This window comes from Pleurodeles waltl, chromosome 3_2 (assembly GCF_031143425.1).
Source record: "Pleurodeles waltl isolate 20211129_DDA chromosome 3_2, aPleWal1.hap1.20221129, whole genome shotgun sequence".
In the NCBI taxonomy this organism is placed as follows: Eukaryota; Metazoa; Chordata; class Amphibia; order Caudata; family Salamandridae; genus Pleurodeles; species Pleurodeles waltl.
In genome coordinates this window covers 141,838,808-141,854,958 of record NC_090441.1, presented here as the reverse complement: position 1 = coordinate 141,854,958, position 16,151 = coordinate 141,838,808, and the positions used below count along the sequence as shown (strand labels likewise).

General features: G+C 45.8%; 1 protein-coding gene across 1 annotated transcript in view; it reads left to right on the top strand.

Moving 5' to 3' along the window:
• Nucleotides 1–16,151, top strand: part of WSCD1 (WSC domain containing 1) — a 218,842-nt gene that overhangs the window by 117,071 nt on the left and 85,620 nt on the right. Inside the window, exons 3-4 of the mRNA XM_069227004.1 lie at nt 4,465–4,579; nt 15,037–15,221. Coding sequence (XP_069083105.1) covers nt 4,465–4,579; nt 15,037–15,221 — 300 coding nt within the window. The remainder of the gene's footprint in view (nt 1–4,464; nt 4,580–15,036; nt 15,222–16,151) is intronic.

Sequence of the window (16,151 nt, the reverse complement as noted above, 5' to 3'; positions counted from 1 at the left end):
AATGTATGGTAACACTGCCTTATCCACAATTGGCATATTTACTTATAAGTCCCTAGTAATGTGCACTGCATGTGCCCAGGACCTGTAAATTAAATGATACTAGTGGTCCTGGAGCACTGATTGTGCCACCCACTTTAGTAGCCCTTTAATCATGTATCAGGTGTGACAGAGCCTGTGTGTGCACTTTTAAACTGTCATGTTGACTTGTCTGGGTAGTGAAAAGCTCTTAAATTAGTTTTTCACTACTGCAAGGCCTATCTCTCCCATGGATTAAAATTAGGATAACTTTATTACGTTTTTGTATGCATGATTCCCAATTGGGACCAGTTAAATATTTTGAGTTTGTTGTCTCTGGGCTCACAATTTAAAACCACAACTTATGGTGAAGTTGGATTTTAAGTTGAAAGTCTGAAAATGCCACCTTTAGAAAGTTGCCATTTTCTTACTTCAACCATTCTGTGCCTCTGCTTGTCTCTGAATACTTGTCTGGGTAGGTAACAGCTAAGCAGTTTTGAATTCCCTCTGGGCAGCCACACACAACGGGAGCATTAGTGTGCCTCATTGGCAATCCACATCCTGTTAGGCCATTAACATCTTTAAGGGTCATCCTGGGCAGAATGGGAAGGGGGAGATGACACCCCTCAATAGGCTGGATCCTGAGCCCTCACAAAGGGCTGCAAAAACCCCTGTAGTGTCTGGTATCAGGGAAGGAAGGGCAGGGACTTTGTGCATGTAAAGGGTCTTAATTTGAAGGCTCATCCACTTTAAAAGCACAACTGGGTATATGTACTGGACCCAAAACCCCACCAAATCAGTACACTTCTGGACCTGAAGACATTCTGCCAGGAAGAAGGACTGTTGTGCTGCTGGAGGGACTGCAATTCTCCTGGAACTCTGTTGGACTTTGCTGGACTCCTGCTTTGCTGTACCTGCTGTGCTGCCTTCTGCCCTCCTTGCCTGGGAGTGAGAATGACTGGACCTGCATCACTACATTCCCAGAATCAAAGTGACTCTAAGGGCTTGCTGGCTTGCCTCCTGTTCTGAAGACTCAGGGAAATCAAGGACTTCACTCACCTCTGCTACAGCTTCTGGACTCTGCCAACTGTGAGTCCTACCCTGCCAAGTGGTGGCAATCCAGACCTGGGCCTTTAGAAGTGGGTTTTGCAGCTGTATTTTAGGGAAATCCATGACCACCATCACTGCACAGATCGGAACTGCCACATCTCCACCACATCTCCCCTTGACACCACTGCATCACAGCTGCCGCTGAGGATGAGGATTTTGCATTGACAACTGCGTGACTCAGAATCATTGCATCACCGTCAGCCCCAGTGCATCACCGGCTGCGCAGCTCAACAATGAAGCATCACTTTCATCACCAGGGGTTTGGCTCTGCATTACCGCTCGAAGAATGATGAATGCATGCATCAAGGATGACGCATCCCCTGAATGGGTGGATCATGCCTGATGCACCACTTGTGTATTGTCTCCTCTGCTTCTTGCATCGGATCTTTGACGTCAACGCACCCCTCCACACAAGGTACTTTTTCAAAGGGACAAGGTTGTTCCCTGTAGCCGGCCCGCATTCCATCTGGGTTGACCTGAACTTGGGATGTACCCAGGTCTAGCCCGACCAGATAGCCCGGTTGGTGTTTTTTAGCACTACAATTGTAGATATTTGTTAAAAATTCATATTTCTACTTCTACTTATTAGATTATGTCATTTTGGTCTTGTATTGTTCAATAAATTAAGATCTCTTTTGCTAACTTGGTGTGGATTATTTTTGTGTGTTGTTTCACTGTTTTGGTCTTTTAAGTATTGCACACATACTTTACAAGTTGCCTCCTAAGCTAAGCCTGTCCGCTTTGTGGCAAGCTACCACAGGGTGAGCAAAGATTAATTTATGCTGTATAACTGACTTACCCTGACTAGGATTGTGGTCCCTACTTGGACAGGGTGCATACCTCTGCAAACTAGAGGCCTAATTTCTCAAATTAAGCCTGACTGCTTTTGTGCCATGCTACCAGAGAGTTAGGCACATGTTAATTTAGTGAATTTTGAGGGCTACCTTGGCAAGGATTGTGGTTTTTTCCTGAGTGGGACTCCCTCTCCCCCAACCAATAACCAAAAAAAGTCTCCAATTGTAGCATGCTTCAAAATCTAAAACAGTGTGTCTATGTCTAAGCTGTGCATCCATGCTCCCTTGTCTACCTATCCTACTCATGACCAGTTCAGTCCACTGGGCTTCAAAGGAAACCTATCCTGAGCCAACAGTAGGTTCAGGCTCCATTTACTGCCTGACACAACTGTTTCTCCTGGCTCTGTTCTGTCAAAGGTAAAGCTTTTACTATAATGTATCCCAGCACAATTATCCATCTTGGCAGTCTTCCTCTCTCCCACTCTAGAGCTTTTGTAGACTGTCCTTTGAAGTAGAAGTTGACAGATAAATGCCACAAAGGTGCTGTAATTACAGACATATATGGGTATGGCTTTTGAAATGTATAAATGCATGCCAGCCAAACTCAGTCAGAATACATTTCAAAATTGTTAAAAATGTATGAAACACAAATAATTTTGCTTTACCTATTGTCTCCTGAGCCTTTGCCAAGTATGTGCTGTGCATTTGGTATTTACAGCACTTTCATAAGAAAATGTACAAATGTAACATTTTATTACAGTCTACACGCGTGGAATACCTGCACCTGGGCAGTCAAAAAACAGGTATAATCTGAAACCAAAGGCAATGTTTTAGAAATTGGTGGAACAATATATTCTTCACTCTTACTTTCCTTATATATAGTCGGTGCAAGTATACCGTGGTCATACACATACACAACTGTCTTACTGGAGTAAATATTTTGGAAATTGAAGATAAACTGCCTATCATTTAAGAAACATTTTTATTAGTCTGCAGCTTCTGCAGAGCTCAAACAATCCGATTTCCAGAACAAATAAATGGGAAGAACACAGCAAAAGGATGGGTTTTCTAACACATCGAACATCAAAGAGACCAAGGTGGTACGTCTGCCAGGCACCTAGGTGGTCTGAAGGCCCGCACACGGGGGGCTGCAAGTCCTGCACGTGATCCTTACAGCGGGCTTCAAAGCATCAAAGCTGTACCGGCACAGACAGCGAGGGGCGCTGTTGCACTGTTAATAACTTTACAGAGGCCCCACTTGCCTGCCTTTGGAGTAGGATCAGAGTTCTCATGGGGTACCTGGGGGTTCTATGTTACAGTACACATCACCTCCAAATTATGCTGTGTGGTGGAATAGACTACCTGCCCCCTGTCCTGGATGGAGTACAGTTAGTTCCCTAGAACGTTTTTGTCCATCGGTGTTTGTAGCAAGTTAGAGGTGCACTGAAAGAGGCACCTCCTCATTTGCATAGGGTCACACCCTTATAGAAATAGGTGAATGCCCTCTTTACATTCTAATGGTGCTAGCTTTGGTCCTGTGGATAGTTGTATGAGAAGTGCCCACACTAACATTTGTGGTCCTTTCTGTACTACATTGCGATGGGAACGCTGCCAGACAAAAATGCCCATCATACGTACATCGTCCAAAATACGTACAGCGCCCATGGGGTGCAATGGACATGTGCGACCACTTTTTGCTCCCTCAGGGCACCGAAGAATTACAGCAAGGGTCCAGATGCCTGTGTGGCCAGTTCTGTAATTTAGATAGCGCCGGTGCACATACCGTACTCGTGCTATAATAACTTGCCATTCGATCACTTGTCTGGGGGTGCAGCCCTCACAAATGAGAGAAACACTTTACCTCTTCATTTTCGCAGTACTATGGCCGCTGGTGCAGAGGCAAAGAGGTCATCTGGAGGCCCAGTGACTGTGTACCACCAAAGGGTGGTGCATTTTCAGTGTGGTCCCTGAGGGCAGTTCTGTGGACCTCCTCGGGCTTCCTCCTGTAGGCACTCATCGCACCACCTGCAGGGGATCTCCGTCTCCCTTGAAAGTGTTGCCTTTTGTTGCCACCAGTGTGAAGGAGGGACCAGCTGCTTCAAACAGCAGGTTTTTCCAAGGGCAGAGCATGTTTGCTGCAGCCTTGGGGACAGCGAATTATCAGTGACAGCATGCACATTCCATGCTTGCAGCCAGCACTCCCATTTGAAGGTGAGCTGCAGGTCAAACAGGGACAGTGCACCCTATTTGTTATAAGGCCCCAAGTATATTAATGTAATTATTTAGGCACCAGAATGCCTTTTTTAATGATGTGTTTTTGTAACTTGGAGTCTTCTAGCCACAACACAGGAGGACTTCTATGAGGTGCAACACACTAGTAGATTGGAATGTATGTGGCTCAATGTTTTGAAACTACTGCACCGTTTTTCCAACATGGAAGCAAAGTATGTAAGACTGTACCTGCACATCCTGGACCTTACACACAGTGCACTGTGCCATCCGTGCAATGTCTTCTGATCACCGTGCAACGCTTTGTGTGTTTCAGGGACGTACATTGGATGCTTCAGTGATGATGTCGGGGAGAGGACTCTGAAGGCAGCTGTGTTCTACGACTTGTGGAAGATGACAGTATCTCACTGCCAAGACGCATGCGCTGAAAGGTGAGTTGGGAGCAAATAGAACATTTCAGCTTCGAGGTTTCCGAGGAGAGAAAGTGAAATCACTATTTTGTGTTGCACTATTGCTGTGGTGAACATCGTAAGAATCATCGCTATTCACCATTTGAACATGTAATAGATTACGTGAGATGTCTGAGCATCCTAAAATTCAGATTAATTTACACCAGTGATATTGCTTTCCTAAAATAAAATAATTGTATGTATGCACGTGGTACTTGTGAAGTAGGAGCCTTACAGAAAGGCAGCGGGGTGCCGTAGAGGGTCAAAGATAAAGTTTCTGTCGATGCGTGAATGAGGGGGTAGCTGGGTCGTGAACTGGTCGGCATCATGGCGTGTAGTGTTCTTTAAAAAGGCGCCACCTCACTTCTTTCTGCAGCAAGGGTGGGATCGCATTTTTCTATTTTCCTTTAAAAAAAAAAAAAACTAGTACCAAAGAGACGCCATCGAATCCACGTCAATTTGGGGGTGTCCTGTAGCTTCAGTTGGGGGGTACTGCAGGATTGGTCTCCTGAGACTGGATTAGGGTGAACTGCTACCTGACCAGCTGTTTGTGAATAAGGCAAGGGGTAGCCAGGTCGACGCACTAAGATATTGTAGTTAGCAGGGCCAGAGAGGAAACCAGAAACAGCCCTGGAAGCAGTTTTCAAATCAGCCATGCTCCCTTCCTCTCTACACTCTTTCTCTCTTTCCATGAATCTATTCTTCTCTCTACTTACCTATTCTCTCTCTCTCGAGCCCTTGATCTTTTTCACTGTGTCTTTCTGCAGCAGCAGCTGCTTTAAATAACGTTCAGTGGGGCTGGGGAGGGGTCAGGCATGGGGTGAGGGTGGGGTGGTGTGGGGTGTTCATGTGTGGAAATAATTTAAAAAAAAAGAATAAAAACCATTTACCTGCCACATGTCGCCTTGATCTTTTTCGCCACCTCGGTGCTTCTTTGCATCTTCTCTCCCCACCCATTCCAGATGCATCTCTCATGCTGTTACCTAGCATGAGAGAAGTGCCTGGAATGGTACTGAGCAGCCTGAAATGCCACTCAGCTAGGCACTGGGAGCCTGCTGTGGTTGTTCACCTGAGCTGTGATGCACAGCCTGGGTGGAGAGTTCGAAGTGCGCATGTCAGTTTGGCTGGACTTGGACAGCCAGCCAAACCGACATCTGCAATTAGAGTGCACATTACTCCTCCCACCGCCCCGCCCCCTATCCGCCACTGCTGGCAATGATCACTCCGCCCTGCCCTACGAGGAGGAAGTGAAAAATAAAATTATAATAAAATGTTTGTATTATAATTTTATTTTCCTGCTGCCTTTCAGAGGCGGGGCGACGCTCCTCTGCCATAGCGGAAGAGCAGCCCTTATCTTTCTGTTTCTCTTTTTTTTTCTCTCCTCTGAAGCCCTCGCTGTGCTTGCTTTAATTACCTTCGGGGAGATGTAGAAGTTACATAGGAGCAAGCAGTGGCCTTGGACCTCACCTCCACCCCTGAGAAATAACCGAAGGTGTAAATGGCCAATCCAGCGCTGGGAGTTAGCGGAGACATGCGCACCACCATTTCACAAAACTGTAGAAAGGGAGTGGAAGAAAGGAGATTTCTGCAAAAAGATTGAAGGTTTAGGACCAAGGGCCTGGGAGACGGAAACCGACAAACTACGACACTGTGGAGTGATGGAAAGTTACTTTTCAGGGTACCAACATAGCCAACACATTTACAGTGCAGCCATACATCGCATGGCTAAAGTAGATTCTGGTAGAATTGCAGCAGAAGGACACAGGGGTGTAATGGAGGCTGGCAGGGTGGAAGGCCAGATTGTGGGGGAAGCACACAAGGTTTGGTGGATTCAGGTAGCATTGAAATGAAGGCAGAAAAGATTGCAGGTAATGCAGTCGCTTTGCGGAGGAGCAGTGCTTAATTTGTAAATAAAAACGTGCCGGTGCCCAAAGCTCTCCTTTGAAAACACAGGACTGCTGCAATTAAATGTGCGAGCACAGAATATAGAGGAAAGTAATCCTAAAGCCATCTAAGACCTCTTTAATCCATTTACAGCCACTCCGTGCCCCTTTGGCTGACTCAGGAAGCTTTCTGCTTTCTCCCTTTGTGCATTAGGCCGCCTTTCTCTTCCTCCGACTTTCCCATATCCGTCTTTTGCTCCAGTAAATATCTGATACAGAAAAATAAGTGCCAGCCCTCAAAAATAAGTGCCGGAGCCGGCAACCGGAATCCACTGGCTCAAATTAAGTACTTTGGTGGAGATGTGTAGGGTTGTAGTGGAGAAAAGCATAATTTAAGTAGAGGCAGGGAAGCTTGCATTTTATTCTGGAAGGGATCTAGAGAAGGCAGACAAGTTTGTAGAAAAAGTAGGGGAGAGATAGGATGACAATGGAGACAGGTAAGGTTGCAGTAGAGACACTTCATATCGCAGCTACTGAAGGAAAGCATGGCTGCAGTGAATTCTGTCAGGCAAACACAGTTAACACAGTCGAACCAGGAGTGTAGCCTGCCATTTTTGCAGATAACTGACATGCTTGCAGTGATGCAGGCTGAATTACAGTAAAGACAGACACTGTAGAACTGCAGGCAAACACATCTGAGTGGAAGGTAGGCATGTTTGCAGTGGAGACAGATGGATTGCTGTGGAAAGATGTATGGTTGCAATGAAAGGAAGTTTGTCTTGGAGACTACAGTGCTGCCAGTCATTGGCTTGCAAGTGCTCCATATGCCCTAATGCAGTGGTTCCCAACCTGTGGTCCGTGGACCCCCTGGGGGTCCACGAAGCCTCCTCAGGGGGTCCGCGTCTGCTTAGAAAATGTAATAATATTAAGATTAGGTCCACAGCTTTCAGTAATGACTCAGTGGAGGGGTCCACGGATTCCAATAATGATTCAGTGGGGGTCCCCGGGTTCCAGTAATGATAAAGTGGGGTTCCACAGAAGTCAAAAGGTTGGGAACTACTGCTCTAATGTACACAAGGAAAATGGAAACCCTACCCCTCCTTCCAGCATGATGGTTGAGGGATGAGCTGTGTGCATGAAACTAGGGCAGCCATGACTTAAGGAGCAGTGCCCGACATTAAACCTCTAAGCTCCGGGGCCACTGAACTTGCTGTACTAATGATAGCTACCACCTTGAGACATGTCTTTTGTTTGCCACTCCAATGTTATAAGGGCTCCGGGATTTTGGACATGGTGTGGAAATTTACATAACCTTTCCTGTGGTTACTGTCCCTTCTGTGGTGATTCAACACTGTTGAGCTCTTTCACTCCATCTGGTATGTTTGAACACGTTCTAAACTAATCCGCTTTCATCTTTATGGTCTCTCTAGAGCACTGCTGCGCCTTCTCGTCCTCATCATCTCAAGCTCAAGGTCATGGTTGAAGTCACTGGGGGCCCGTAGCTCGTGCACTGTGCTACTGTCATTCCTTTCATAGACTTAACTACAAAAAAGTTCATAATTAAAGAATATTCACTTTTAATCCTTGAACTCAGCCCGGGAGCGCAGCCAATCATGCAGGCAATGATCACCAACTTATCTTTGGTGGCGGCGGAGGGAGGGGTCAGTAAAAACATTGCAAGTCATCACGTAGTCTCCATAAAAGCCACTCTCTTGGCAACAGAAACCAATCAAAAGCTGCAATCTCTTACTTCCTCAATCGGAGTAAGGGGTGGGCACAAGGATGAACAAGAAAGTGGCTTGGAATGTTGAAAGACGGAAGCCAATTTGAGGCCAAAATGAGATGCAAAGTGGGTGAAACCAGCGGGGTAGCACTGAGATTCACATTTCCTTTGGTTGAAGGAGATCCCTGGTCTCTTAATCCTGGGGAGACCGCCAGCCACCTGTCTTCTTCTTCCTGAAAGTCTGCCTGGGTGTGATTTTGGAGGGGGGGGGCTCACATGTTTCCTAGAGAGACAAAACTGATAAACTGTTGGCAGCGGGTCAACAATGGACAATGCACCTACCCCTATCACCTATGATCCTATAAGTAGAATCTTAATATTTCAAAAAGAATATATATATATATGTATATATATATATATATATATGTCATTATCATTCCATATGTGCACTTATCATGGCACCTGCTGCCAACGGTGCCAGCCCACGAGGGATTACAAATGTCAAATATTTTGATAGTGCACCAGTGTTTTCTAGAGGGCTCTGCCCCTCCGCCCAGGTTTCATTACTGCCTTGGACTAAATCACAAGGAAACTATAGAAACCCTGAAGACTAAGCTTCAGTGTAATAACCTCAAGCGAAAACAAAACACGAGGCAGAATCTTTTCCTTTTCTTAGCCTGCTACAGAGCAATGTTTTTTTTTATTATAACGCCAAAATCGCTCTTGAGGAGACAGAAAGGTATTTTGGACCATGCAATGGTGCAGGGAAGTGTTTTCATTTCAGCAGGTAATGAAACCATGTACAAAATGGAGGTCTGCTGATTTTCTTTAAAGGCACCAACCAGCATTGCTGGAAAACAGTTTGTTTTGAGCAGTTATTGTTACTATCCACCACTCAACCAATTATAACCGTCTCTATGTTTAGACCAGTCAAATTGGCTACTGGCTCGATAACCCAAGCAGAGACTGTACAAAACTGCTGGACTTATTCATGGACACGTGATGCTCACTGCAGCACACCCACTTCAGTGCTATGATTTTAATTTGTCTCTGAAACTGGCTCCACAAGAGATTCTGCTTCCGAACTACAGAAAAAGTTAAACTCAAATCGACAGAATTGGGGCACACAAAGGCCCTCATTCTGACCCTGGCGGTTCTCTACCGCCAGGGCCAACGGGGGCGGGAGCACCGCCGACAGGCCGGCGGTGCTCCCTTGGTCATTCTGACCGCGGCGCTTTGGCCGCGGTCAGAACGGGAAAACCGGCGGTCTCCCGCCGGTTTTCCACTGACCTTAGAATCCTCCAAGGCGGCGCAGCTCGCTGCGCCGCCGAGGGGATTCTGACCCCCCCTACCGCCATCCTGTTCATGGAGGGAAAGCCGCCATGAACAGGATGGCGGTAGGGGGGGTCGCGGGGCCCCTGGGGGCCCCTGCCGTGCCCATGCCAATGGCATGGGCACGGCAGGGGCCCCCGTAAGAGGGCCCCGCAAAGTATTTCAGTGTCTGCCTTGCAGACACTGAAATACGCGACGGGTGCCACTGCACCCGTCGCACCTTCCCACTCCGCCGGCTCGATTACGAGCCGGCATCCTCGTGGGAAGGGAGTTTTTCCCTGGGCTGGCGGGCGGTCTTTTGGAGACCGCCCGCCAGCCCAGGGAAAAACTCATAATACCCTCCGCGGTCTTCAGACCGCGGAGCGGTATAATGGAGGGCGGGATCCTGGCGGGCGGCCTCCGCCGCCCGCCAGGGTCATAATGAGGCCCAAAGTCTCATAAAACTAGTATGAAGGGCTGGGTAATCAAGGACAGATTACCAAAACTTGTAATGGTTAATAGGTATCTGTTAGAAATTGGGTCTTTGGTTGACAGTCAGGTTACCCCCTGTTCAAGCAAGGACCCTCACTCTAGTCAGGGTAAAAGAGAATCACCCTCAGCTAACCCCTGCTTACCCCCTTGGTAGCTTGGCAGAGCAGTAGGCTTAACTTCAGAGTGCTAGGCGTAAAGTATTTGTACCAACACACACAGTAACTTAATGCAAACACTACAAAATGACACAACACCAGTTTAGAAAAATAGGAAATACTTATCTAAACAAAACAAGACCAAAACGACAAAAATCCAACATCCACAAGTTATGAATTTTTAAAGATTAAACTAAAAAATAGCGCTTAGAAACACAAAATGCTTCGATGAGATGTTAACACGACGTCGTGATGGAGTCATTCCCAACAAGCCGACACCAGCGGCGCCCGACACGGAGTCGCGTAGACCCCCACGTACAGTCCCTTTGGTGAAGAGTGAAAACAAGCCTATGCGCGAAGTCGGGGATTGCGGCGTCTGTGTGAATCGTTGAATCTGCACACTTCAAGCAGCGTCGGTCACGACGTGGTGCGGCGAATTCCACGGAGTCGCGGACTTCAGCGGGTCTGCAGCGGCGTTGGTCCTGTGAAGGTCGTCGCGTTCCAGCGAAGATCACGGAGTCGGTTGCAGGCGGCGTCACCGGATTCAGCAGCGGCGCCGGTCCGAAGTCATCCGAAGTCGATTTCCTTGGATTTCCACCAGCTTTCCTTTCAAGGGCCCAAGGACTGGATAGGGCACCACTTGTCAGAGCAGGAGTATCTCCAGAGACTCCAGGTGCTGGCAGAGAGAAGTCTTTGCTGTCCCCGAGACTTCAAACAACAGGAGGCAAGCTCTAAATCAAGCCCTTGGAGATTTATTTGCAAGATGGAAGGCACACAAAGTCCAGTCTTTGCCCTCTTACTCTGGCAGAAGCAGCAACTGCAGGATAGCTCCACAAAGCACAGTCACAGGCAGGGCAACACTTTTCCTCAGCTCTTCATCTCTTCTCCAGGGAGAGGTTCCTCTTGTTTCCAGAAGTGTTTTGGGTGCCCTTCTTATACCCAATTTCTCCTTTGAAGTAGGCCTACTTCAAAGTAAAGTCTCTTTTGAATGTGAAATCCTGCCTTTCCCAGGCCAGGCCCCTGACACTCACCAGGGGGTCGGAGACGGCATTGTGTGAGGACAGGCACAGCCCTTTCAGGTGTAAGTGACCACTCCTCCCCGCCCTCCTAGCACAGATGGCTCATCAGGAAATGCAGACTACACCCCAGCCCCCTTTGTGTCACTGTCTAGTATGAGGTGCAACCAGCCCAGATGTCAAACTGACCCAGACAGGGAATCCACAAACAGGCAGAGTCATAGAAATAGTATAAGGAAGAAAATGCTCACTTTCTAAAAGTGGCGTTTTCAAACACACAATCTTAAAATCAACTTTACTAAAAGCTGTATTTTTAAATTGTGAGCTCAGAGACCCCAAACTCCAAATGTCCATCCGCTCCCAAAGGGAATCTACACTTTAATCAGATTTAAAGGTAGCCCCTATGTTAACCTATGAGAGGGACAGGCCTTGCAACAGTGAAAAACGAATTTATCAATATTTCACTGTCAGGACATATAAAACACATTACTATATGTCCTACCTTAACCATACACTGCACCCTGCCCTTGGGGCTACCTAGGGCCTACCTTAGGGGTGCCTTACATGTAAGAAAAGGGAAGGTTTAGGCCTGGCAAGTGGGTACACTTGCCAAGTCGAATTTACAGTTAACACTGCACACACGGACACTGCAATGGCAGGTCTGAGACATGATTACAGAGCTACTTATGTGGGTGGCACAACCAGTGCTGCAGGCCCACTAGTAGCATTTGATTTACAGGCCCTGGCACCTCTATTGCACTTTACTAGGGATTTGCTCATAAATCAAATATGCCAATCATGGATAAACCAATCACATACAATTTACACTGAGAGCATATGCACTTTAGCACTGGTTAGCAGTGGTAAAGTGCTCAGAGTTCAAACGCCAACAGCAACAGGTCAGAAAAAAATAGGAGGCAGGTGGCAAAAAGATTGGGGATGACCTTGCATAAGCACAAAAGTCCAACAGGGGCCATATGGGTGAATCTACCAAGGTATACCCTGTACTGTCTATGGATAAACAATTGGGTGATGCAAGGACCATTTGCTACCGATGCAAGTATGGGCAACGATGATTACCTGGCCAACCCCTTCTGACCAGGGTGGGAACCATTCCATGTGCTCAGCCTCCAGATAAGTTATGGAGCTTGCATTATAACCTTTTCCTGGGCTGCTTTTAGCTCATAGCCCAGTCCTGAGAAGCAGCATTAACCAAAAGGAAAGAAACACGATTTATGTAAGCCAGCTTGGAGACTAGGGAAGGAAGCTGACACAGCAGAGTGGGAAGGACAGCACCACCCAGTGGCCAGAGGAAAAATGTAAGGTCTTCTGCAGAATGTGAAGAAGGGCCCCTGAGTCTCCCATATCTCACATATATTAATTGGCTTTGGGCTGGATAGGGGCCCTCTTGAAAGGTTAGGGGCTCTGGAAGGTAGTAGGCCACCCTGCATCACAGGGGCTGCAAAGGACTGTGTTATGCCCCTGCACCCACCTGGACTTAAACTTTGTGTTCTGATTAAACGCCAGTGCACCAATCCTCCCTTCGAGTTGTTCCACAATGTATGTTTGCAACCTTTGCAATGTGTGTGCCCGCGCAGTACCACAGAGGCAGATCTCAAGCCAGCTTGGATACCTTGCTCTGACTGGGACTTCAAATCCAACAGTGGATACAAAGTGGGGCCTCTTGTGATGTTTGCTTCGCTGTTAATTAAGACTCTTCACAGGCCATTAATTACGATGGTAGTTTGTACCTGCACTTCATATTTTAACATTTCCCAAATGTTAATGGCACCAAGACTAAGAGTTCGGACTAATCTATATATGTCATCAGTTTTACTGAGCTCCATTTGTTTCTTAACCCTGAGGGGGGAAGGGTCTTTCACCTTAAAATGCAGAATCTGTATTCCACCTCCGTTATGAAAGAGTACCTCGGATGGGGGCTGTATATCCAGTCTACGCAGGGGCATAATGCAAGCCCATGCAGCACAGGGGGTCCCCAACTTTCGGGGGGCCCTTGACTCTTGAGGAGGGGGGCTCCATTCAGCCAAAGGTTAGCTGTTAATAAATGGGAGAATAAGGGGACCCTCTTCGCAATCTGCGGGATGGGGGGTATTTTTCGTTATGCCACTGCGGTTTAGTGCTGTAGTGCTGCAGGGTGATTTTATAGGGGTTAAAAATACTCCAGGGGTAACGTGTGAGCTGATGGATAGAGATGTGCTTCAGAGTTGAACATCACCCGTCTCCTTGAATGTCTCAGTCTTTCCTTTTTTTAGTTTCAATTAGAAATAACAATATATTTTCTTATAGCCGTGAAGTGCTTGTTGTTATTTCGTTATTTAGTATTATCAAAGCAAAAAAAGCATGACCAGCGTGGTCCTGGAATCTAATTTTCTGCTGTATGAGGGAGTTTAACTGGAAGAACACCCTGAGCTGGTGCATGAGCGCGCGAGGCACCAGCTGCGAAGGTCCGTGCGCAATTTGACTCGTGCCTTTGAATTCAGGTGTTTTTTAGAGCAAAAGCTATAGGTATCGTCCCTCATAATAAAGTTGTCCCAGCACGGACCCCGAGCGATTGACACTGGTATTCTTATTATTAAAATTCCTACTTTCTCTGAAACAATTTTTCACAGGGATGTAGTCATAGATAAAATGAAATACCGATTTATTTATATGTTATATGTAATTTTCTTCTCAAACAGTATTATTGGAGATATCCTTAGAATATGACAGAGCTTATGAGTAAGACTCGATTCACCAATAATGTTTGTTAGAACATTACAGAGTTGCTGTCACTAAAAGCAAGTTCCGTGCGATGTCGCGTCCTGTGATGTTACCTGGGAGTCAAATGTCATTTGAAATCATTTCCCAACCCCGTGATTTTGTTGAAATTTTATCTTCTGACGTCATGGCTTTCTTTCTCAAAATATTCCTTATTAAATTCTTCAGGATAAAATAAGTGGGATCCCTGGAAGTAATCTTCGTATTGCTAAAAAGGCATTCAGTCTTCTGGTAGAAACAGCTTAAGATAGACTAGTGCATTTTCTAAAAATTTTCCCCAACTCCCCCTTCAGACTTCCATCTTGTGGTCCTAAGACCCAGCCGAGTTGCTTCCGGTAACAAAAACCTTAAAAACTCTACACTCGTCAACTGAAGCTGTTCACCCAACTATATCCTGCTAAGTCATGCATAACATTTCTAGGGGTATCTGTTATGATTATTGACATCAAACATTGACAGATATGAACCTAAGCATTAATTGCAAAGCTTTCATATGTTATTGTACTCCAATAATGTCACCCTTATGAGATATGGAATATATCAAGCTGTGGGAATAGTTGTGAAGAGAAAGGTTCCATGGATTTTGGGCAGGTCTGCCTGTGACAGATATACCTTGGTCAAGTATCGAACATTGATAAAAATGTCAAATATATGCCTAGTCACAAACTTTATTTTTCTCAATCATGCATGTAGAAGATACTTACAGAGTTTTTGATCAATTACATTTGCCACTAAACAGAAGTGTGAAAGCTATCTTTGCGCATTCCATGTCATGGTCAGTTTCTCTCACATTAAAGGAGCAGCGCCACAAAGAGCGCAGTCAAAACAATTTGTTAACAAGCAAGTATACAATGTAACAAATGCTGACAGATATATGGAACGTTGTTTAAGCTAAAAAGTTTAATTAAGATACTTCAATTGTTATGGGGGTCCTTCTCAAATCTTAGACATAAAAAATATAAAATTGTGGTCAATGAACCTTGATTCTCTGCAGTAGTGTTTGGAGATTAAACAGCAAGCTCTGGAAACACAAGAAAACCAGGTTGAGATGATTAAAAGCTGTGAACTTTCCCCTGTACAGGTCCTACATGTACGCTGGTCTGGAGTTTGGTTCTGAATGTTACTGTGGGAACACGCTGCCCCGGACCAGAGCTAAGGAGGAGGAGTGTAACAATGAGTGCAAAGGGGAGAAGAGTTCGCTCTGTGGCGGAGTCAACAGACTCGCTGTCTTCAGGATCGAAGAGCTACGGGACATGGCCAAGCAGCGTAAGTCAGGAGTGTCGGCTTTGGAAGGGGTACTGTTAGACCTGGCATCCTTGGCGTAGTCTCCCTTGTCTTTTTTGCCTCTGATTCCTATGTTTCGACTGTGTGCTGGACTGTGTAAATTGTGGACAATGGAAAAATCTATAATCAGGGGTCTGTTTGGAAGAGTAATAGTGGATGATGGAAACAGCATCAGTAGGGAGACAACCCCTGCTCAGGAGATCTGCTGATGCCAGCAGATTCTGAATCAGACATTAGCTGCCACACCCGGGGTTAGTGAGTCTTTGGTCCTATAAGTAGTTGGAGAGGCCATTCACAGTACAGAAAAACAACTTTGCCTTTGCCCACTTGTGCATTGCTAACAATTACCTACAAAAAGCATTCTAGAATGTTGCTTTGTTTGATTATGGCATTGGGTTTTTGAGATCTATTGTGGCATCATTCACTAGATGGCCATTTAAGGTAAATATAAGTAAGGATATTTTGAGGTCAAATTTTTTAAAAAAAATTCTGTTTGCTAAACAACTTTTGTACTCAAACGTGTCAGATAAAATAGAACCTGCGCTATCGTATTTTAGGAAGAGGGAGGCTGTGGTAATAATTTTAAAATGTAATTATGTTTTTTGAATTTTATACTGTTCTGCTATTGCACATCGTGGTGAGTGAAAAGTATTATGAATCTGTAAAATAATCAATATTGAGCTACAAGAAGTAATGCAACCCAGCTTTCTTAAAATGTGTCAACTAAACATTTGCTATGTTTTCTCGAAATTGCTGATACTGTGTGTATGTTCTTGTGATGCGTTTATGCCATGTTACTGTCAATCTTTACTGTAATCATTTGCCTCAACCTGCGTGTAAATATCAACAACACCACATGTGTGCATCTTTGGGATGAAGCGTGAACTATCAGTTCGCCCTGCTTCTGCATTT